The sequence below is a fragment of the Trachinotus anak genome, unplaced genomic scaffold, assembly GCF_046630095.1.
Source record: "Trachinotus anak isolate AG129_WGS33_773 ecotype Australia unplaced genomic scaffold, CSIRO_AGI_Tana_v1 ptg000014l, whole genome shotgun sequence".
Lineage (NCBI taxonomy): Eukaryota > Metazoa > Chordata > Actinopteri > Carangiformes > Carangidae > Trachinotus > Trachinotus anak.
The window spans coordinates 6,382,495-6,404,435 of NW_027273865.1; the positions used below are offsets into that span (position 1 = coordinate 6,382,495).

Below are 21,941 nucleotides of genomic sequence, written 5' to 3' on the forward strand. Positions count from 1 at the left end.
TTAGGACTGTGATCCCTGTTCCCTTAATTCTGCTGTTGTCCCTGAAATACATGCACATCTAATTCGGCTGTTCAGAATTCTTTTTTTGTTTTTTGGGTGGGAGGCCTCTGTCAAAAGTATCCAAATTAATTATGCATTAGTTAAGTGAACAGGGATCTCATTGTGCAGGCACCTGGCAGCTGTCTGTTTTTTTTTTTGTTTTTTTTTTTGTTTTTTTTTTTGTCAGCCCACTGGCAGTAATTGCAAATGCTTTCAAGGCTAAAATCAAGGCTCTTTCAAGGTTTGGTGTATTGCTACCTTTTGATGGGACGCTGCTTTACTGCCAGTGGCTGTCAACTTGAGAACCTTGAAGACTGAGACAAGAGCATCTTGCCCTAGATTCGGTGACTAATTTGATAGGTTGTGTAACCAAATTGTCTCATTCTTTCAGGTCTTTTTAAAATTGTGGGGTGGTTAAATTAGTGCACTTGCTGCCCTGATGCAGATGTTCATCCTCTCTTGATAGTTGTGAAACAATTATGACCACACAGTTTTTGTGTAAAAAAATTGGCCTTTCCATCACTTATCTGTTGAGGAGGATATGAGAGAGATTTCTCTCTGAGGGATTTCTCTCATAACTGATGCATCAGTAAAAACATGGGGAGGAGCCTTTGGGCATTACAAAAACAGTATGACATGATCTTATGATCCAAAGTTATGATAATGGGTATAAAAAGGTTTAAAAAAAGTTGCCCTTAGATTTGGATTCTTTCTTTTTTTTCAAATGAAATGTTCAAGTGGAGTACACGTTATTTAAAAAGTATCCAAATTTAAGTGAAGAATTTAAAGCCTGAGTTCATTTTTGTTTTTTGGTCAGAAAATTGGTCATGACTTAATTGGCAGATTTTTCAGTGAAGCTAGTTTTACAATGGACTTAAGTTTAAAGAATGTCATGAATATTATTGGGGACGTTTTGTTGACAATAAAGCTCACTGAAATTTATTGTGTCCATCCTCTGTGTTTTGTTTTCCTTGCCCCACCGCTGCAGTGTCCTGACACAGTTCTTTCAAAGCTAGGTGTCAGTATGTCGCTGCTGTTGTGGTGTGACGAGTTGACGTGTTTATATAAACTCTGACCTAGAGGCAGTTCTGAGATCGTCTTACTTGTTCTCTGGTGTCACTTCAGTTTATAGCTCAAGATGCATGGATTGATGGTATTCTGCTTTTCATCAGTTGCTCTTTTGGCCAGTGTAAAGAGTGCTCTTCCACCACCATGTGACAGGTGAGATATATGACGTTTTTCTTTCAAATATTTTGTGTCTGCGAGAGACTGTTTTGAGACGACCTCCTCTTGAACTTTAGTTGATTCCATAAGAAAGTTCTTGCTAATTCACATAAGTGAGACTGATCAATTGGTTTGTCTTTCTATTTGTCTAACTTTCTTTTTAATTTTGTATTTGTCACCATAAGTAATTGATCTGTTATGTATGAAATACTGTGACTCATGAATTCTGGTCTTGAAGAGGTTTTCCTACATATACTGTATTTGAATTTCTTTTTATAGAGGTATATATTTATATATAATGTAAAAAATGTGTTGAATCCACCACCTACTGCAGCCAGTAAACAAAACAATGTGTTGTATAATGATCTTTAGCAGATATTGAGTTGTGAGCAGAACTTTGGCCTCACCTGTATATTTTAAGAGATGTAGATATGGTTTTATTGCTTCCCTGCAGGACTCTGCGACAAGATGGCAGTGTATTGTAATCATAAGCATATGGCCTTTATGATGTCTGTTTAATAATTCACAACTCTTAAATTTTACCCCAGTCAAATATACTGTGCTGGGCCCATCTTGCATCAGGTACAAGAAGCTAAACTGTTTGATGATGACAAGTACTTTGTTGACATGAAGCTGAAGGCAGCGCCTGGTAAGTCAAAGTAAATCTTTATTTTTTTATTTTATTGTTTACGAGTACATTATGAGTTTGCTCCTGTTCCCTGCAGATATTGTGTTGTCGGCTTTTTACAACCTTTCAAATGAAATGCCAAACACGACCGTCCCACCTGCCAAACTGCAGGAGTTCCTCCACGTGTACTTTGAGAAACCAGGGACTGAGTTGGAGTCATGGACGCCACCAGACTGGCATGACAAGTGAGATCCAGCGGTCTGAGGACTCCTGTACTGTATTTTAATTAGTGCGTGGTTGACATGAGTTGACTTTTATATGCAGGCCAAAGTTCCTGGAGGGAATAGAAGACCAAAAACTACGTGATTGGGCTGAAAAAATCCATCATCTGTGGAAGTCTCTCGGCAGGAAGGTGACGAAGATTCAAATTGAAAAATAATTTATTAAGGCAAAAATGCTCAAAATTCACAAGTTTGATTCTCCAGGGTGAATTTTTGAGGGTTTTCTGTGATATTAACCTGAACATATTTGGAGTCTGGGCTATTGCTTAGACAAAAAGAATTTCAATATGTCATCTCGGGAGTTAGGAAATGGTGATGCACATTATTCACTATTTTCTAATATTTTGTAAACTCAATGAATATTCACATTAATCAATAACCAAAGTACGGTAATCGTCAGTTGCAGCCCTAATAATGAGGCTTTTCAAACACATGTTCCTGTCATTTTCAAACATCCACCTACATGTAGCAGAGTCTGAGAGTTTTAAATTTAAAAAAAAACTGATTTCTCCTGCAGATACATGCCGGAGTTAAAGATCACCCAGAGCTCTACTCACAGATATATACCCCACACCCTGTTGTTGTGCCTGGGGGGCGCTTCAGGGAACTCTACTATTGGTGAGTGAATGATGAAGCCTGTCGCTCAGCTGTCTGACAGCTAAAGTCGAGTCTCACCAGGTCAGAGTGAGGAGAGATCACAGCCAGACCCAGCCTGGGGTCTCTGATGAGAGCCCACCTCAGGGCCGTGTGCAGACAGTGATGTGAGCTGCCTTTGTGTCCAACAGGGACTCCTACTGGGTCATCAACGGGCTCCTGCTGTCAGAGATGACAGACACAGCCTATGGGATGATTCAAAACTTCCTCTACCTTGTCAACAGGTGATCCTTACAGCACCTTTCATCTTTTATAGCACTGAGAAAGAAAAAAAAAAGTCCAGCTCGCTGCAGATAATTCGGGCATTCATTTGGAATAATTAGTCATTTAGCAGCCTGAGTCGTACACTTCGGAAAATGGAGCTCTTGGGGGTGATTTCAAGATTTGGGGAATAAAAGATTTTTTCTATCACTCTCCTGCAGATATGGCTTCATTCCAAATGGCGGACGGATTTACTATGAAAGGCGCAGTCAGCCTCCATTCCTCACTCTAATGGTGGAGAGCTACTATCAAGCAACCAAGGATAAAGATTTCCTCAGGTGATATTTAGGCCCGAGCTGATGGCCTGCCAGACACATTATCATTCTTCAGCGGCCTCGCGTCTCCCCCAGAATAGTAAAAAGGGCGCAGTGAACATCAAAAACCTCAGTGCTTGTGTCTCTCTGTGCCCCCAGTGTTTTTTATTTTTCCTAACATGCTTAATTAGAACGTGACACCCCAACTTTTGTGTGTAATGATATCAAAGACGGTGGAAAGTATTCTGAATGGAAACATTGCTTCCTGCTGGTTTAGAGCAGCTCTGCCAGCTCTGGAGCAGGAGTATGGCTTTTGGATGCAGAACCGCTCTGTGGCTGTGAAAGTAAACGGGAAAGAGCACGTGCTGAATCGGTATCATGTGCCGGTGGGCTTGCCCAGGTACGTCTGACACACATTTATTGAATAATAAAAACAGCTGAAGAAGATGGGTATTGTGGGTTGTTCCTTCACCTGCACTAACATGTCTTTTGTTCTTTCCAGGCCTGAATCCTACACAGATGATCTGGAATTAGTTGAAGGACTCACTGATGGTAATGTCTTATTAGTGTTCATATCATTGGTGGGTGAATGAACGCCCCTTTGTGAGCATGAGAAATATTACTCTGCTACAGTCATTTCATTCCATGAAAGAAAAAAAACAAACAGATAACGCTGTGAGGTGTTTAGTCCTGGAATGAATGCGCTGTATTTTATAATTGCTCCTCTGCAGAAAAGTGGAATATATTTCCCTGGATTCAAGGATGATCTGTGCGCAACAAATTTGCTCTGTACCACAGTACCACATTGCAATAAATATTTGATATTAAACACATCCATTCTTTCACAGCACCTCAGAACATATTGACCACGCTTTTACGGAAGGCGGTTTGCAGGGAAAATATTCTGTTTTTGTTCAGTAAAACATTTCTGTCACCAAAATGTGATTTCGCTCATTTCTGAAGATTGTTGCCTTTTATTTAAGATTGTCAAGGTCGTTCAGTTATTTCCTCCGCTTTAAGAGAGAATTGGAAAATGTTATTCAGTGGCTGCATAACTTACTTCCTCACATCCTGTTAAGAAACAAGACGTCTGCATGAGTAGGTGCAAAATTTTAGATGCTGATTTGTTGTGTCTCTAACAGTGACGTCATGTTTCCTCTCGCCCTCAGACCACAAAGAGCAGCTGTGGATGGATCTGAAAGCCGGTGCAGAGTCGGGTTGGGACTTCACATCCCGCTGGTATATCGATGGTGACGGCCACAACAACGGCACCCTCAGAGAGACCCGCACCAGTCAGATCCTGCCCACCGACCTCAACGCTCTGCTGTGCCTCAACGAGAAAACTCTCGCTTCATTTCACAGGATACTGGGTGAGTGCATCAGCAGCCTTTGACCTTGGAACTAACTTTGGTCTGCATACTGCATTTAGCTCCTAACTGGTGTTACATAATCGTGATGTGCTGTTTCCTGACAGGTGATGGTGACTCAGCTGCACTGTACGACCAGGCTGCGGCCCGCAGGCTGGGGGCGATGGAGTCTGTGCTGTGGGATGCTGAGAGGGGGGCATGGTTCGACTACAACCTGATGACACAATCGAAACACTTTGAGTTTTACCCCTCTAACCTGGCACCTGTTTGGGCTCAGTGCTATTCTCGGCCTGAGATGGGAGAGAAGGCGGTACAGTACCTGAAGGTTGGTGGACTTTATAGGCTTCGTTCCACTCTCAATTCTCAAATAAATGTGGAAGAATAGATCATTTTGTTTATTTTAAGGCTCAGCTCATCCAAATTACAAAATATGCACATTTTTCACACTCATCTCGAATGGTACCTGGCTCTGCAGATCAAGGTTAACACAAGTTTTAATTTTAATTTTATTTTGGCTCTTTGATCAATTTCAAATGAGCTTTTGAAAATTTCTAATTAGTTAAAAAAAACATTTTGTGGGGGGAATGCTTAGTTTGGTTTTTATTAGTTTCAGTGTTCATAGTTCTATTTATTTTTTGTAATATGGGGATGAGATTCAAAAAGGTCAGAAAAAGTATTGTGTGATAAAAACATCATATCATTATATTGATTTAGGACAGATGAAGATGAACCATCCACAAAAGACAACTGTAAAAGATGTGTGTTTGTGTCATTAACCAGCAAAATTAAACTGGACACAAAAAGATAAAAAGATAGATTTCCTATCCCCCCAAAAATACTGTGGACTGTATACTGTTGGCTTTTGTATGACATGAATTGACAAAGAGTAGACATTTTCTCTATAATCTTCTCTAAGTTTAATTTAATACACTCAATACAGTTTCAGTTAGTTATCGTTTTTTTAAAAAAAGCCTCTTTTTATTCCAGTTAACAAAAATGTTTTCATTATTCCGTTAGTTATAGTTAATGGTAATAACCTTGCTGCAGATTCTCTACTGCAGGTTTGGTTTTATTTGAAAGCTGGTTTCAAGGTATTTGTCTCTGCCCCGGTCTACTGGAAGAGTGCAGGGTTTTGTTTGAGGTCCATCCACGCACTGAAAACTACATGTCAAAGAATTTTACCAGCAACTTGTTTTTACACAATCAATGCTCTAGTGACTGTGGATGAATCACAGAACAGAATGTGAAGAGCTTGTAATGGGGACTATTTCTTCAGTGGAAGGTGGCTCCAGATTAAAAAAAAAGAAATTACCAATGGGTGGCAGTAGAATACTTCAAAAGCAAAGCTGTGTGGCTAGATACCATTAGGGGGTAAGTGAGAAATTCTGTGTTTACGTTATTTGTGTGAAATAACCCTTTAGCCTGTATTTATCAAGATAAGGTTGAGTAAGCTTTGATGACTTTTTTTTTTTCCACAAATGTCAACACAGCTGCACATATCCACCCCTGCACACAGCTGTTGGCCGCTGCCGCCCCACTCCACAGTTCAGCCTTTAAATATTTTGCTCAAGAGCTTCTTGACATTTATTGAGGGAGGAGAGACTGTTGCTCATCTGATTTCCCCACCAGCTTTCTGAGCTGTGAACCCTCCCCTCTGCTCAGGGGCCCCCACTCCTTTGAAACAGAGTAACATGCTCTGTGAACAGTGCTCATTCGCTCCAGCAGATGGCACACACAGACTGCACAGGTTTCATCCCTCTGCTTGCTCTTTGCTCTTCGTGTCTGTACAGGGGAGTGGTGCTCTACAGTTCCCCAACGGAGTTCCAACATCTCTGAGAGCGTCTGGGCAGCAGTGGGACTATCCTAACGCATGGCCTCCTTTACAACACATGCTCATCAGTGGTAGGCGGTCATGAATTACCTGCCTCAGTTTCCTGAAACCCATAGTGATGATTCACTGTTATGTTGCTGTGATGTTTTGCATAAGATTTTCTGAGAATGCACAGTGGTGGTGGGGTAGTGCTTTATTTCTGCTTGCTCCAGCACACTGGATTAGAAACGAAACAAACCAGTTTAAGACTACTGACCTTCAGGTTTAAGGGGGGGGGGGGGGCATGTATTACCAGGAATCAGACCAAACAGGGCCATAAATTCGCCACATACTCAGTATCCAGTCTGCTGGAGCCAACGCAGTGAAAAACTAGTTACTTCTAACACTGTCCCTTTGAGCAGCCTCATGTTTAAGATGCTTTTCTTCTTTGAAATCCTCTTGTATTTCCAGGTTTATCCAAACTGCCTTCAGAGGATGCTAAACAACTTGCATTTGATTTGGCCCAGCGTTGGATCAAGACAAACTGGTTGGCGTACGTTAAGTATGACGCCATGTTTGAAAAGGTGAGTCTTTTCAGGTTTTGGTGGTTCAGGGCTTGTGTTGCGCAGCGATAGCACAGCTGGCTCAGACTCTGTGATATGCTTCCTCCTGACAGTACGATGTGAACGGAGATGGCAAACCCGGTGGTGGAGGAGAATATGAAGTTCAGGTATTTCCTTTCATGTGCTGATGATGTAAAACTAATGTGCTTATAGTCACTAGTCCTTCCAAGTTTCATGCAAAGCCTTGTCAATTCTTTTTTACCTCACCTCCGCTTCTTAACTTGACAAACACATTTGCGTGCCCCTGCACACATACTCACCCCTCTTTACTACTTTTGCATTTTGCATTTTCATATCTTCTTTTCACTTTGATTTTCTTGCTGTTTCCGTTGGCAAAGTAATCGCTTGTTTTCTTTCTTAGTGTGTTTCATCTCTGGATTTTAACACCATGTTTTGCTGCTTTGCTAATGTTGCAAACAAAATTAAAAACATCTCTTATGCTCCGCTGCGTTGCCCTTCCTGTAGCTGGGCTTTGGTTGGACCAATGGCGTGGCCTTGCAGCTCCTGGACCAGTATGGGGCGATTCTCACCTCAGGAAGCAGGCGTGTGTCTTCTGGTCTCCTGCTGCCTTTGGTCATCTCAGCCACTCTCATGCTTCAGTGAATCAGAGGTGACAACTGAGCCTGACAGGAGGCTGGGTTTTATTATCCTCGGTCTCACTGCACTACGTCGCTCCTGTCCAATGACAAGACTTCAAAACAAATACAGAATGACATTAAAAATCTGATGTTTTTCCTGATCACTTTTATTTGCAGAGGGAACAAGATATAATTTATCATAACTCAGAGTCCCTTTGATGGATATTTTAGTATTTATCCTCGGAGGTAGGCTACATCATCTCTGGCATTATGAGAAGATGCAGAGCGTTTAGGCACTTCTGGACTCTAGTAATGCAGGCTGTTGGTGCTCGCTGCTGCTCGGATCGCAACATTTAGTTGTCCCAGATATTGAGGTGACATTACAAAAAGTTATTCACCCTAATTTAATTACAAAGTTTATTGCTCTACTGTACCCTAACTCCCGCTGAGGCTTTCTGTTTTGCATTGTAAATGAGTTCATGAGAAATAAACTGAGAAGTAAAATGCATTAATGATGTTTAAAACATAGCAGCCTTTATTTTATTTGACTCCTCAAGACATTTTCATTCAATTTGTACAAGTCGACCAAAGACTTTTAGATTGTGTTGGTGGTATAATGTCAGATGTTAAATACTATACTGTATAGTGGTAAGCTCCTGCACACAGTTCATGTTTGGTCTATTTAAAATGCAGTGTTTTGGTCATAGCCCTTTTATCACGCATAAACGGTTTGTTACCAAAATGCTGCATTTGTGAAAAACTTCAACACATAAGTCATTAGACGACACGTAACACTGCATGTGAAAATTACATTTGTTCCTCCTCATAGATACATAGAACAGATGTGCAGTGTGTGGTGCAAACAAGCAGAGGACCCAACATTGCTGATCGCGGTGAAAAATAAATTGTGTTTCTTGTGGCTGCTTCAAAAATAAAAGCCCTCCCATACTCCTGCAGTTGTAAAGCTTTAATATTAAACAGCAGCCGTAGGATGTTGGGTTTGCATTAGTGGTGACTGAATACAGCTCTGACACAATGTAAAGAGAAGGAACAATAAACAGTGAGGCTGATACCAATGAGATTAATTTACACTGGATTACATGCATGTGTTGTTTTGTGTGAATCCCTGGTGCATGTGAAAGAAATTTGAATCCAGCATGGGACTGGCGGCCTGACGTGACTCAATGACAAACATGCTCAGGACCAAGATTTTCCCATTTTGTGAAATATTGAGCCTTGCACCTAAAGGCCACCACAGTCACACAGTTTGACATTTAAAGTTTGACATTATGGGTTATTGTGTTTAGATCAGTGGTTCCCAACCTTTTCCAGCTCATGGCCCACTTGAAAATCTCAAAAATGTTGGCAGCCCACATCCGGCCCCATAACAATACAGAAGCCAAATGATACGTTCTCAGAGCACTTTTTCTTTATCATAACAATCAAACATTCAGAACTGAACTGAAAGCAGGGAAGCTCAGTTTTTCCTTTTTTGTTGGACGGAGGAGACCACCTGTCGATTCACCGTCTGTCCCTTGACTCTCTCTCCTCTTAATTGTTCCTGTTGCTAAACAGATATCCATTTGGATTCTCCAGTTTTTGCCATAGATGTAAGCTTTTAACCCGCAATCAAACTGAGATAACAAACAAGTGTGTAATGTGGTCCAGCCGGTGACAACATAAAATCCTATCATTGGCTTACCCCAGTGATGGGCCTTAATACAAAGAAAGAAGTAACCTCTTACTTGACCAGTAACCTCACTTCAGTTTGAATTCAGACTCTAAAAAAAAAGTCAGGGCCTGAAACTTCATGAAGTCATTGTAAACATTTGATTGTAACTCACACAAATGAACTGTTAATTCAAAAAGAAACAAAGACGAGTCAGCATTTTTTTCCCCCCATTTCTGATTGTACAGAGGAAGTCATTCTGTCTTTGCCACTTCTGCTTACTTCCATGTTGATGTGCAGGTCAACCATGAAATTAAGTCCATATAGATATTCAAATGATTGGCAAAAAAACAGTGATTAGAAATTTGCCTCTTAAAGGAGAAATTGGATTCCTCTTGGCTGTGAAGATACGAAGCCCAGGCAGGGATTTCACTGCATCTCTCTCTTTAGCCTGAGTGAACACAACAGATTGACTGTGCAACTTAAATGGGCAAAGGGCCAATAGGTGCAGCGGCCCGTGCAACCCTGCAGATCACACTCTAGTAATATGCTATTGCGAGCCTCCATCTACAAGTCATATCAGTGGCATTTATTTCACCGCCGTGCATAACTGTGGCACCCATACAGTAGCAGCCGTGTGTGTGATACTGTGTTTAGAGAGGTTTAAGCAGCGGGCAGCAGTCATTATGTCTTCAGCCCTGGCTGACAGCAGTAACTCAAGTAGAACCTGCTCCTTTTGATAACTCACACATTACCATGCCGTTTTAGCAGAAATGTGTTGTGTTCAGTTAATGAGATTGAGCTGTAAAGTGTGGAAGAAGTTGTCCGGCACTTAAGTGGTGATGAGGTGAAACTACGCTGTGTTGTGTGTGTGTGTGTGTGTGTGTGTGTGTGTGCGTGCGTGCGTGCACATTTAATTACATAAATGTGAGGACGTTATTCTGAGAAGCACGTTCCTCGAGCGGCCCATGAATTGTAAAGCAGCAGTGACAAGTGCATTACATGTTGTTGTGGACATAAAGGTCAGGGTGTCTTGTCCTCACCAGTCATCCAGTAACTGCCACTGCATACAAACTAACATGTCCCTATGCAAACTTGTTTTTCAGTCCTGAAAGTGCTTCACATCTTTAATCAAGCCCAGGATCTCAAGGTTTAGTTTACAGACAAGAGGATATTTAATTTAATGATCTCGCCATCATCTTGACTGTATGTACGGTACATGCTGGTGACATTTGAGGCTTTCCCTGATTTCCATGATGAGAATAAGATGCAGAATATTGTGCAGAAATATGTGAAGTCTTATGAAAGAGTAGTGAAAGTGGAAAAAAAAAAATCCGCGGCACGGAGGACAATAGAGGTGGATTCATATCTGTGGATGTCTATGTTGCTTTAGATGGAGGCCTGTGCTTCATTACTGTTCCCTGGCTCAGCCTTCACTAGCCCCTGCAGCACACATCATAAAGACTGCTCATTATCCACTGAGTCCTCGTGGTGCCGCTGAGTCCTGCTCGGTGCTGCAGGAACCCTGCTCCGCACTGCCAGGATAATCCCCCTTCCCCACCCACCCTCATCTCTGCAGTCTGTGAAGACCCACGGTGGGGACGTGCAGGGAGGCTGGCTGTCTGTCCTCTGATGGTGAATCAGAGAGCCAGAGGTGGTTCCTCAGCTACTACTGACTCCCATTCAATGCACTCTAATCAATAACTCATTGAGGGATCACGCCTGTCTTCCTGTGTAATATATTTCCCTAATTATGACCGTGGCCTCCTCAAAAAATTGCTTTGTCTCCGGCTTAGCAGCTAAATTGTTTGGAGATTTGACCAACTCCTTGACCTCTAAACTGGAAGGATTGGCTAACTGGAGGCGTTCTACAGATAGATATGAGATAGCTTAGTAATATTGATTCTGCACTGTCCGGAGATATCAGGCTTTTTATAATCAATAACTCTGGCCAAATCATTCCTATAGAATTTCTCCCACTTAAAAGGAGATTTTAAAATCCAACCTAAAGGGAGAAAATGTAATATTGTCTCAGCTGATCTGCAACCTTGAACTTGAGACAGGGAAAAATCTCTCTCTCAAAAAAAAAAAAAGCCTGTATCAAAAACAATTCACCTTGCTTATGCAGTTCACAAGACTCCTAGCTGGCTCTTATCTATTTCTGTGAGATATTTTCAAATGCAGCTATGAATACATTCTGGCTTTATGTTTCAAATAAATGGCTCAACATCTCAGTCTGTCAGTATTTGAAACCACAGTGAAAATGTGGGTGAAAATGTAAAGTATTTTTCTCTATGCCAATATTTATGATTAAATATGCAACAATTTAAATTCATAAAAACATCCATAGCTATTAAGACTTCAACATTCAAAAATTCAGCTAATCTGTGTGGGCGTGATTTGATTGGATTTAATTGACAGCGCTCACAACACAAGCAAACAACTCCACATCTGTTGTCGCATTATTTCATATCTAACTAAAAACTGATGGGCGAACAGTTGCATGAAATACCACATTTCTCCAACTGCGCCTCGCCCACTTTAAAGCAACAAGAAAAGGACACACAATTAAAGCCAACTCCTGTGTGAAATAAACAAAACTTTTCTGACATCTTTTCTAACTAGTATCATGTCTCAAAATAACAGACTGATAAGGGAGAAAGGCCTTTGTCACACACACCAAAAGCCCTGAAAACACACTTTCTTTGAATCCCGCTTAATTTGAAAATTAAAATAAGAAAAATAAATTTATACAAAAAATAAATGAATGAAAGGGCTCAACATACCCTTATTGTGCAGCTGTTATGTTCAGCTTGTTTTGGTCGGACAATCTCATTTTAACTAAAATTATCCTGACATCTCAGAGGGATAAAAGCACATTTCTTCTTTTTTTTTTTTTTTTAAATCTTTTGTCCAACGTATTTAGGATTCTGGCCCAAACATGCCTCTGAGAGGCAGCAGAGCTCTTTGTTGTATTGAAGAATATGCTGTGTTTTCCCCACTCATACCACTTTGTTCTGGTGGACATACGATCATTATGGACACCACAAAAGCCCATCAGCATTTGCAGTGTGGCACAGTGTCCTTGCCTATTGATGGAAGGCTCTTACCAGACACTTTACATTGTTAAATAAAAAAACTAATCATATACTCTGAGTTTGTCTTGGAAGATGCTTTTGTTGTGTTTGATCCATAAGCCATAAGAGAATCGCACACAATATGTTACACTGATTTTTCCATTATCCAGCTGAGTGGGATGTCGGTGTGATGGCTGACTCAGATCGATAGTGTGCTGGTGGTGAGGACTTGAATTGTCAGATATAGGGGCTGCATGCTCTTCGCCATGAGAGGGAGATGGTTTTGTTTTGCCGGAGTAATTGAGAGTGATCGTGTGTCTTGTACGTGCCACAGCGAGAGCACTCGTAAGGTTATCACTTTTACGCCTGCAGCCTTTCTTTCACCGAAAGATGAAAGCGGCGTTGTGTCAACTGGCGGGTCTTGCTGCGTGATGGCAGGAACGTAGTGTGTGACAACAGCGTCTAAACCGTTTTTGCATGCAGCGAGTCTGACTGCGTGGTACCTCCATCGTGGGATGCAGACAAGTCAGTCAAACAGCCAGGCAGGGGAGGCCATGCCTGGAGAGGGGGATGAGCCAGAATCAGGAGGGAAGAGAAAGCAAGGGAGTGAAAGAGAGCACATGAGGAGTCTTGCTTATTACAGCTGCACAGATGGTGCAGCAGATGAGATGGGAGGGATAGATGGATAGATAAGCAGCGAGAGTAAGACAGGGGAAGAGAGAAATGGCACGAGAGCATGTGTTTGACAGTGTACATAAGGATCGCAAGATTGGAGAACTTCCAAGGGAAACACTTTAATATTTATTGTTCTGTGGCTGGTCGGAAACTTTCTTTCCACCTCCAATTCGTCAGCAAGAAAAATGGCTGAGGAGCCGCCTGTGAAATATTAATTCCATAGCAGGGAAGTGTGATGCTGAAAGTAGGAAGGATAGAGCGGCATATGGTGGGAGATCCTGAGGGAAAGAACACCGGGTTCACAGCTCCGCAGACGAGAAAGGATCGGAGAAGTGAGGACGCATGAGGAGGAGTGGAGGGAAAGGAGGAGGGAAATTAAATTATTGGGAGGAGGATTCAGTGGAGCTCATGAGTCTGCGTTTGCAGGGGAGCAATATTTGAATAGCCCAGACTTTGTGCTTTGTAAGCTGTTATTCCAGGCCTAGTCGATATTCATTCAGTCTGTCTCCCAGTGATAAATACAGAGGTAATAAGAGGAAGATGACAGACAGACCACTTGTATTTAAAAAGGCCTCTTCAGCCAACACAGAGGCTCCACTGTTCTCCTCTCTAGGTTTAAGTAACACGCTTGATTATCAACATCCTTCTTGTTTATTTTTGGTTGAATTTAACATTAAAATTCAGATTCGACTCAGATCAGAATTACATTTACATTCCAACAGGAAAGAGGAGAGTCGTTGGCACCGGTACACAGCAACGTGTGACAGTGTTTTTGACATTAGTGCAGAGACATAAACAGATACTCTTCAGTGACTGGACCCCATGGAGAATGAATGATTTCATCCCACTGGAATCTGCACACTGGTGGTGAATAAACTGAGCATATGGCGTCTAAGAGTGCACTGATTCCCAGAGACTGTATTCCCTCAGTGCCGGGTTTTTCATTTCAAACTGAGAACAGTCCCATGTTACCTCAACATACATTACAAAGGGTCATAGTGTACACGTCTGCTTTATTGTATTTCAAAAATGCATAATTTTATAATGGGTATTGTGCGAATAATATTTAGACTTTATTTACAAGACACACTTGTGTTGCACAAAGGACAAAAGATGCGAGATCTTATGATGTATGTTGCTAATGTGCAGTGTTACATAATAGCTAGGGGCTGCTACTTTGATATTCATACAGCAGGTTGTTCATTTCCTGAACAAGTGATATCAAATATACCACAGGTGATGTTTAAACATTTCAGGCAAATAATTTCCCCTCATTTTACTATAATAAAACAAAAAAATGAGGCACAACTGTAAAATCCCATCATACCTGAATGTTACCAGAATCACATCACTGCTAATACCTGACAAAGATACCTCCCTCCTTCCAGCTATTGCCTATTAATTTTAATTAACACAGACAGGGAAATGATTATTAAAGCTCTTCCTGATAGAATTGACACCATTACAACATTTATGATACATGAAGACCAGTATGAACACATGCAGGGAGACAGTGTTCACACATAGGCCGGCAACGAAACAGTTTACTTATTAGACGCAGAAAAGGTTCTGTTTGTCTCAATGCACAGATCTGTAAGTGATTTATTATCACTTTAAAGCTAATGTGCAACTCACTAATCGCCACAGTGACAGGACTAATCAGCAGGCTTTGCTTTGCACAGAGAGATAAGACGGGGATGTCCACTTTCTCCATCCCTCTTCTACATTTTTCATCAAAACCCTTGCTGCTGCTGGATGCCCAAATAACTGCATCATTGGAGCACAGACTGCGCCTCAGACCCAGTCCACTTCTACTTAAACAGACTTAAAACTGTTGCAAATGATGGGAAGAAAAGCAGCTGCTGAGATAATTACACTACCTAAAATTTGCTCCATAAAAAACTAATATTATTGGGAAAAAACAAACAAAAAAAACAAAGAAAAAAAAAGAGAAATGAGTCACTCAATAAAAACAAAAGAAAAAAACATGGCGGCCATCAGTGTTGGCAGTGTCTCAACAAATAGAACTGGTGAGTGCAATGTTTTAGCTAATAGAGACAAGAGCCAAAGTTACAATTAAACCAGAGTGTGTTGTGGGGGAACACGTTGATGACCCTGTGTTGAGTGAAGGCACTCCTCCTCGTGTTGATCTTCAATTGAAAGGCTGGATAGAGCTGGATCAGGACTTCCTGACGAGCATGTTGAACAGCACCAGGAGCTCTATTCCACTTTGGCTCATGATGAACAAAGGAGGTGAGTCACGTAAGTGTAGCCCAGAGCTGACACCTAGAAACAGCAGAGAGGAAACATTTTTAACATCTGACAGCAGCGTTGGTTCACAACAGACTTGGCAAAATCTAATTGGTAGAGCGTGAATAACGGGAACACGAAGACACAACAGGATAGAAGAACTGCACACAGTTTATATGTATAAACATACAGAAGCATGCATAAGAAAAGTGATTCCTGACTGATGTCAGTCCTGACATCTGATTTGTATTCCAACACGTCTGAACTAACAGCATACCTGCACGTAGATCCTTCATTTCACACAGCGAGAAATAAATCAAAGTGAATTATACGACAAATGATTTCTATTCCAGTTCAGGTAATCAATACACAATCAGTGCTCTAGTCTTGTGTATCTGTTAATGAACAAATATATGTTTCTGTGTTCACGTGTGGACTGCATCATACTGTAATTAAAACACACACCCAGGTGATAAGGAAGCTAAATTATTCTCTGTCCAGAAAAAAAAACACACACAGATGTGCTGAGGTGATTTCTGTCACTCCTCCCTTTGTTTCATGTCCCTCATTAGGGATGCACAACATCTGAATATTTACGAAGGTCAGGTCAAGACCATCTTTGTCCACTTGAGACCCATTGTGTCCACGTGGAATAGAATAATGAAGAAACCAATTTCCTCTTTTGTCAAAGCTATGTGAACCATGTAATCAGCAAATCCAGCCAAAACATCCTTCAGGAGGAAAGAAAGGGGGGGATTTCATTTTAAGGAAATATTGGAGTTTCACAGCTTTTATTGTCTATGATTGTCATCTATTCTAAATGAAAATTTGCCAGATCTTCTGACATATTATAACCCACCATGCTATTCATTGCTTCAGCTTTGTGATTTTTTTTTTCCAATGGCCACAAGGAAATAGCTCTTGCTTCTTTTCATCCTCTTTAATATCTGTTATCAGAACTCAAATAAAAGAAGCAAAAAAAAAAAAAAAAAAGCCATTTTCTTATCAGATGTCACCTTAACTCTTCACCTCTGAAAGACAGTGAAAAGAGGGTGCAGGAAAATTAATTTTAATTCATGTTGACGGAGGGATTCTTTAGTGGTGTTGCTGTGCAAGAGTTTCACTCCTGGTGTGGGCTCGAGAATAAGTTTAAAAACGCCCTCCCAGGTGTTGCGCCACCAGATGGGCTCGGGATGTGATGATAATATATTCCCCAAGCGTTGGCTCTGCCTTTGAAAAATGCTGGTGCTGGGAGAAGATGGCCTTGCGCTGTTTGAAAGGCAAGCCGCGGGGGGGACAGATGCTCTGATATTCCAGCAGGAGTATAGCTGCGGGGCCTCATGGCTGTTCTCTGCCTGGCAGGGGGAAGTTCAGTTGAGTCACGCCTACGCAGCTCAGCAGGAGAAGCCGGGAAAATGGCAGGCAATGAGCAGCGGCTTGCTCCTCAGGTCACGTTGCTGCATTTACACAACGAGGGCAAGAGGGACGAGCTGATCACAGACTGTACTAATTTACAGAGTGTCAGGAAGTCTCTGTCTCTCTCAGTGCTTTGCTGCTGTGCAAATAGATATTAAAAAGCAACACTTCTGACCCGTACAAAACATGAACAAAGTAATCAGTTTCATACGAGAGGGCTGACAGTTAGATCTGAGCCGACATGAAAAGGGAGAAATAGAAACTTGATTAATTAGTTTGTCATTGCTGAGAACGTGCGATCCAACAGGTGAATCTGTGGTTGCATAGAAAAGCAAAATTACCAATATGAGTATTTTCAATAATTCATATCATAGATAATGTGCCCAAGCCCAACCGGGGGAAAACCACCAATCACTGGTGAGATTTTCACCCATCACATCATTACACAAAGATGAAAGAGATTTCAAAGTCTCTTATCTTGTAATAGTTACATCATATTGGTCCCAGTTCATCCCTCTGTCTCTGAAGTATTGTTTCATTTCCATTATTTAGAATAGATGAGCTAAGTTTTGGAGAGAAATGTGACTGTTGGCTGGTGTCAGATCATTGAGCTCTACTTTAGTCCACTGAAGGATGTTTAAATTCTGATGTTACTAAACAAGTTAGACAGCTCCTTGGGGCCTGGAAGTCTCTGTCTCAGAGGAAGATGATTAGCTGTGGTTTCGCTTACAGCTGTTTATCCAGAACATGAGCCAGAGAGAGAGAAAAAGACAATTTTCTGAGACAGCATCTAAATACAAGGTAGTAGACACAATAATGGAAGCACCGAATGCAAAGTATGAAGTGGACAAAGGTGGACTGAATTAGGCTGAATACAAATTAGTTACATTTATTAGCTACAAACAAGGTCTGGCAGCCAGTAGATTGGTTTGGGAGTTTTCAAAGCCACACATTTAGTGCATGTATATCAACAGATAGCTATCTGTTGCTTCTTGGTTGTGTTTGACTGCAGATCGTGTTCAGTTGCATTAGCCAGATGGTGAAAAGGTGCATCTGTGCTTCCAGGCCACATATTAACACTTAAATGACCAATGCCTGTATGCATTTGTGTTAGCTGTGTGTTAGTTGTTAGCTGGCTAGTTCATGTTTTTAGTACATGTTATTCAGAAATGTTAAAAAAAGCCCTTCTGCTTTTTCTTAATCCCCTTTTTTGCATTTTTGGATGTAATAGCTGGAGTATTGTAATCTTTGACATGTTAGTTTAGCAAGTTAAAAGCAGATATAATCAACATTTTTAATGATAAGAATTGGTTAAATGAGTGTGTAACATAACATGGGTCCTTGTCATGATGAGAATCATCAGCTGACTCTGCAGTTCCTCCAAGCTTTGCAGAGGTTTATAGTGCCTTTAGCTAATTATTTTGGTTTTACATACTGCACCATTTGTGTCCCTCTCATTTCTCCCAGAGCAGAGTTTTTGGCTGCAGAGAGGAGATGTTTTCAGTGAAAAAGCTCTGAAAACCCACTTTACACTACCTGCTCAGCCAGATATTTCTCCCAGGAGTTAGTGGAGACTAAAAACTGCTAAAAGGAGCGTGAATATCGCACTCGCTGGCAGACAGAAACACAATTGCAGACGAATGATGATGTTGTTCTGTATTGGAGATGTGTAAATTGGCAACTCCATGCTAACATGTTTGCTATATCTCTGAAAAAAAGGGATAATAACTCAGTGCTGTTTACAGCTTGTTTCCACTGCCCCCATGTTGCCAAAAAGTCTGTTATTGGCTCAAGTTTATGTCAAATAGTTTATAAAAGTTTAGAAATTTAGACATGACAAGCCAAAACTGGGTGTAAGGCTTCAAAGGGGCTAAAGTGTCTCAAAAATCATGACTGGATATTCCAACCCCAAACAAACAGCAACATCAAAGAAGAGGAGTGTTCACAAGTTGATCTTTGCCAACAGAGATCTGACAGACACACATGAGGATGTTGCTGTAACTGGCATCCAAGCTAATGTAACTCTGACTTGTAGGAGTGTTTGTAAGGGCAATTTAGGTGCTTGAAATTTAGTGTTTATATTATTCATTCTAGACTTTGGAAATGGCCACTGGAGGAAAAACATCCCCCAAAAGCAGTCAGACTATATTGTAAGTCCTTGAAGTTGACGACAGCCGGTATGGTTCCATTCAGTTCAAGGTGAAAGCAGGTGATTAGGATTACACTCGTCAGGTTTCCATTAGCAAATAGCAGCAGTTCTGTGAGACGACACGTCCCTGCGCCGTGCCTTCCCTGGCCTCACTGAATTGTGGAGAGGCCTTGGATGCAACGGCTGAGTTTATCACTCTTAATGAGAGACTCTGCAGTAGGCCACACTCCATTACACATCAGCCAGATGATAAATTACATCGCCTTCCATGACTCCCTGACCCCAAGGGATGTTTAATTAATCAGAGGCTGGACATGGCCACCATTAGTCGGAGGAACAGTGGTCAGGGCTGCCCCGGACACATTCTCACTCCCACACTTCATTATTTGGCTCTTCTCAGCTCCCTCACCTTGGCAGCCTGATGTGAATATATAGGACTAGAACTCAGGGAGAGGGAGAGAGACGTTTTCACCACCTCATGGGGGCTGTTACCAACACTAACTGCTATTTGAATGTGATACAACCTCAGCTCCTAATCAGGTTTGAATATGAATAATTTAGTCTCACAGATTAGCTGAGAATAGGGGGTGGGGAGGTTCGCAAAGTGGGATCTGGGGACCCCCACAGGGGATCCTGGAGGGGGATCCAGGAGGTTTCAGGTAAAATTAGGAGCAGTTTAACACAAATGAAATTCAATTCACTAGAAATGATCACAATTAGAGCAATAAAAGGGGCATTCTAATGAGGTTTCATTCTCAATGGTATCATTTCTCCATTAATGGTGACCAAAGTTAATTCAGTAGTAAATCAAATGTTGGAGGAAGTGTTCAGATCCTTCACTTCAGTAAAACTAGTTTGGTCCCTCTGACTGATACATTATTATTATTATATATGACATCATCATACAATTAATACTGAAGCATCAGTTTGTAATGAGCATGTTGCTGCTGCAGCTGCTGTAGGTAAAGTATATGAACTGTATATGAAGATATGCAGTTTTAAATACAGGGACAGCAGATAAATCTGAGTTGTGAGATGATTAGTGGGAGAGGAAAGAAGGAAAAACAAGGTTGTGATACACAAATCAGTTTTTAGTTTTTGGATTTTTCTCTGATCTTTGATTTTTGGTGAGATATTGGATAATTTGAACATTATTGAAATGAAGCCATGTGAGAAGTTTAGAGGGAAAATCACTGATTGGTGGAGGTGTTAACAACCCAGACATCTGAAATGTGACCCAGACTACAAACTGCTTTTTGTAAGATTTTAAGGGCCAAAAAGGTTGGAGAGCACTGGTTTAATCTTAAACAATGTGTTGTATTTTAAAAGCTTGTTATATTACCCAATGTGTAAAACTGTCTTTTTAAAGGTAAGTAGTAACTCAAGTTGTCATATAAATTTAGAAAGTACAATATTTCCCGCTGAAATGTAGTGAAGTGGAAGTATAAAGTAGCATAAAATGGAAATACTGTCACAACTTCAGCCAGGCTTTAGTTTTTCATTTGTCTGTTTCCTGTTTTGCCACACTAACTCTCATGTGATTTCAGACTCTGCCACTCCCTCCTGCTCTGCATTACCTGCTGATTTCATTCACCTGGCCTGCCCCGCCCCCTCACTCACCTGCTCCTCATCAGCCAATCAGCCCTTAGTATATGTACCGGTCCATTTCCCTCAGTTCTTTGCCAGATTGTCTAGTGTGTTTACCTAGCTCTCCAGCATCCTGTTTCTGTGTCGTGCTATTGGGTTCTTGCCTGCCACTTTGTGGGACCTGACAGTGGGCCAGATTGTACTGTCAGGTCCCACAAAGTGGCAGGCAAGAACCCAATAGCACAACACAGAAACAGTTCAGGTGAAGTGTTTAATAACAAGCTGAGGTCAAACCAGGTAGTCAATCCATGTAGCAAACAAATCCAGTAGGAGCAGGCAAAAGGGAAGGTCCAAAGTCCAAAAAGGCAGGTCAAGACACGAACAGGCAGGATCAGAATCAGAATAACAGGATGCTGGAGAGCTAGGTAAACACCTCCTTTGCTCCCATCATCATCATTATGGCCGCTGGAGGTCATCCAACAATAAAACGGAACAATGGCTCTTAATAAGCTGCTCTCAGAGACGACCTATGGGGTTGTTTGTTTTGGGAAAACAGCCTCACAATACAATAGAAAGCTGCTTTTTACATTTATTGAGAGCATTTTGTTTTAGAGAGTTTCTTGTGGAAAAAAAAGTAACTATTAACGTAACTTTTAAAGACAGTGTTAATGGACATTTTAGCTTCTTAGCTGCAAATTGTATAAATAGTCCATTAATTTCTGTACATCAATTAGCAGACTCTTAAAACTTGAGTTGTGAAGCCATTTACAGTGAACATAATGTATCCATTGATGCTCCTTCTATGTTGCATGGTAATTCAGTTAATTCAGTTTTTTTTAAAGGTTTTATATCCATAAGAAGAGATATCTGTGCTTTTAAGTACCAAAAACCATCTCAATGAACTTTTCCATCTCCTCTCAGGCCTCTCTGGAGCTCTAGCAAGAGCACCTCTTTTTTTGTCTGTCAGTCAATCAGAAAAGAGGCTCTAAGCCTCTCGGTGTTCTGAGTGAAGCACGGCCAGGCCAACCACAGGTAACAGATTGTAGCCTACTACTGTAGCTTGGTAAAACTCCCTCGTAAATGCAAATGGAAATGGTCAGTCAGCGCTGAAATTGAATTTGCTTTGTCTGGGCAGCAGCTGCAAAGACGAACCATCAAGCAGCTCATCCTTTTTTCAGCGCTCTGACTCCAGGCAGTGGATACCATCCCTTAAATGTGAAGACTAGCTGGTTTTCCGTCCAAGTGTAACGCATGAAACAACACAATGGATAAAAAGGGAAACAGCAAAACAAGAGTAACCCAACAACCTGTAGAAGAATAGTGTTAAAAAGACTAAAAGTCAGAAAAGCTGAACAAAACACTATTGATATTCCTCAACAGAGAGTCAAATAAAAATATT

General features: G+C 41.2%; 1 protein-coding gene across 2 annotated transcripts; it reads left to right on the plus strand.

Moving 5' to 3' along the window:
* Positions 1 to 1,107: 1,107 nt before the first annotated feature.
* On the plus strand, positions 1,108 to 8,675 carry treh (trehalase (brush-border membrane glycoprotein)). Of its 2 annotated transcripts, XM_071496507.1 has the most exons (15): positions 1,108 to 1,260; positions 1,812 to 1,912; positions 1,989 to 2,136; positions 2,216 to 2,303; positions 2,690 to 2,790; positions 2,958 to 3,050; positions 3,249 to 3,365; positions 3,619 to 3,741; positions 3,844 to 3,893; positions 4,511 to 4,711; positions 4,816 to 5,033; positions 6,499 to 6,610; positions 6,990 to 7,102; positions 7,195 to 7,248; positions 7,607 to 8,675. In XM_071496507.1, exons 1-15 carry the CDS (start codon positions 1,178 to 1,180, stop codon positions 7,742 to 7,744), a joined length of 1,740 nt encoding a protein of 579 aa, XP_071352608.1. In that variant the 5' UTR covers positions 1,108 to 1,177; the 3' UTR covers positions 7,745 to 8,675. The 2 variants fall into 2 exon arrangements, with proteins under 2 accessions (XP_071352608.1, XP_071352609.1); XM_071496508.1 differs by lacking the exons at positions 6,990 to 7,102; positions 7,195 to 7,248 and having other exon boundaries at positions 7,607 to 7,874.
* Positions 8,676 to 21,941: the final 13,266 nt, after the last annotated feature.

What these genes read in the sequence shown, in the direction of transcription:
- treh (XM_071496507.1), top strand. Translation starts at nt 1,178, where the DNA reads ATGCATGGATTGATGGTATTCTGCTTTTCATCAGTTGCTCTTTTGGCC. An exon ending in TTCCTCTACCTTGTCAACAG is followed by an intron (nt 3,051 to 3,248) that starts GTGATCCTTACA and finishes ACTCTCCTGCAG; the next exon opens with ATATGGCTTCATTCCAAATG. An exon ending in GTGCCGGTGGGCTTGCCCAG is followed by an intron (nt 3,742 to 3,843) that starts GTACGTCTGACA and finishes TGTTCTTTCCAG; the next exon opens with GCCTGAATCCTACACAGATG.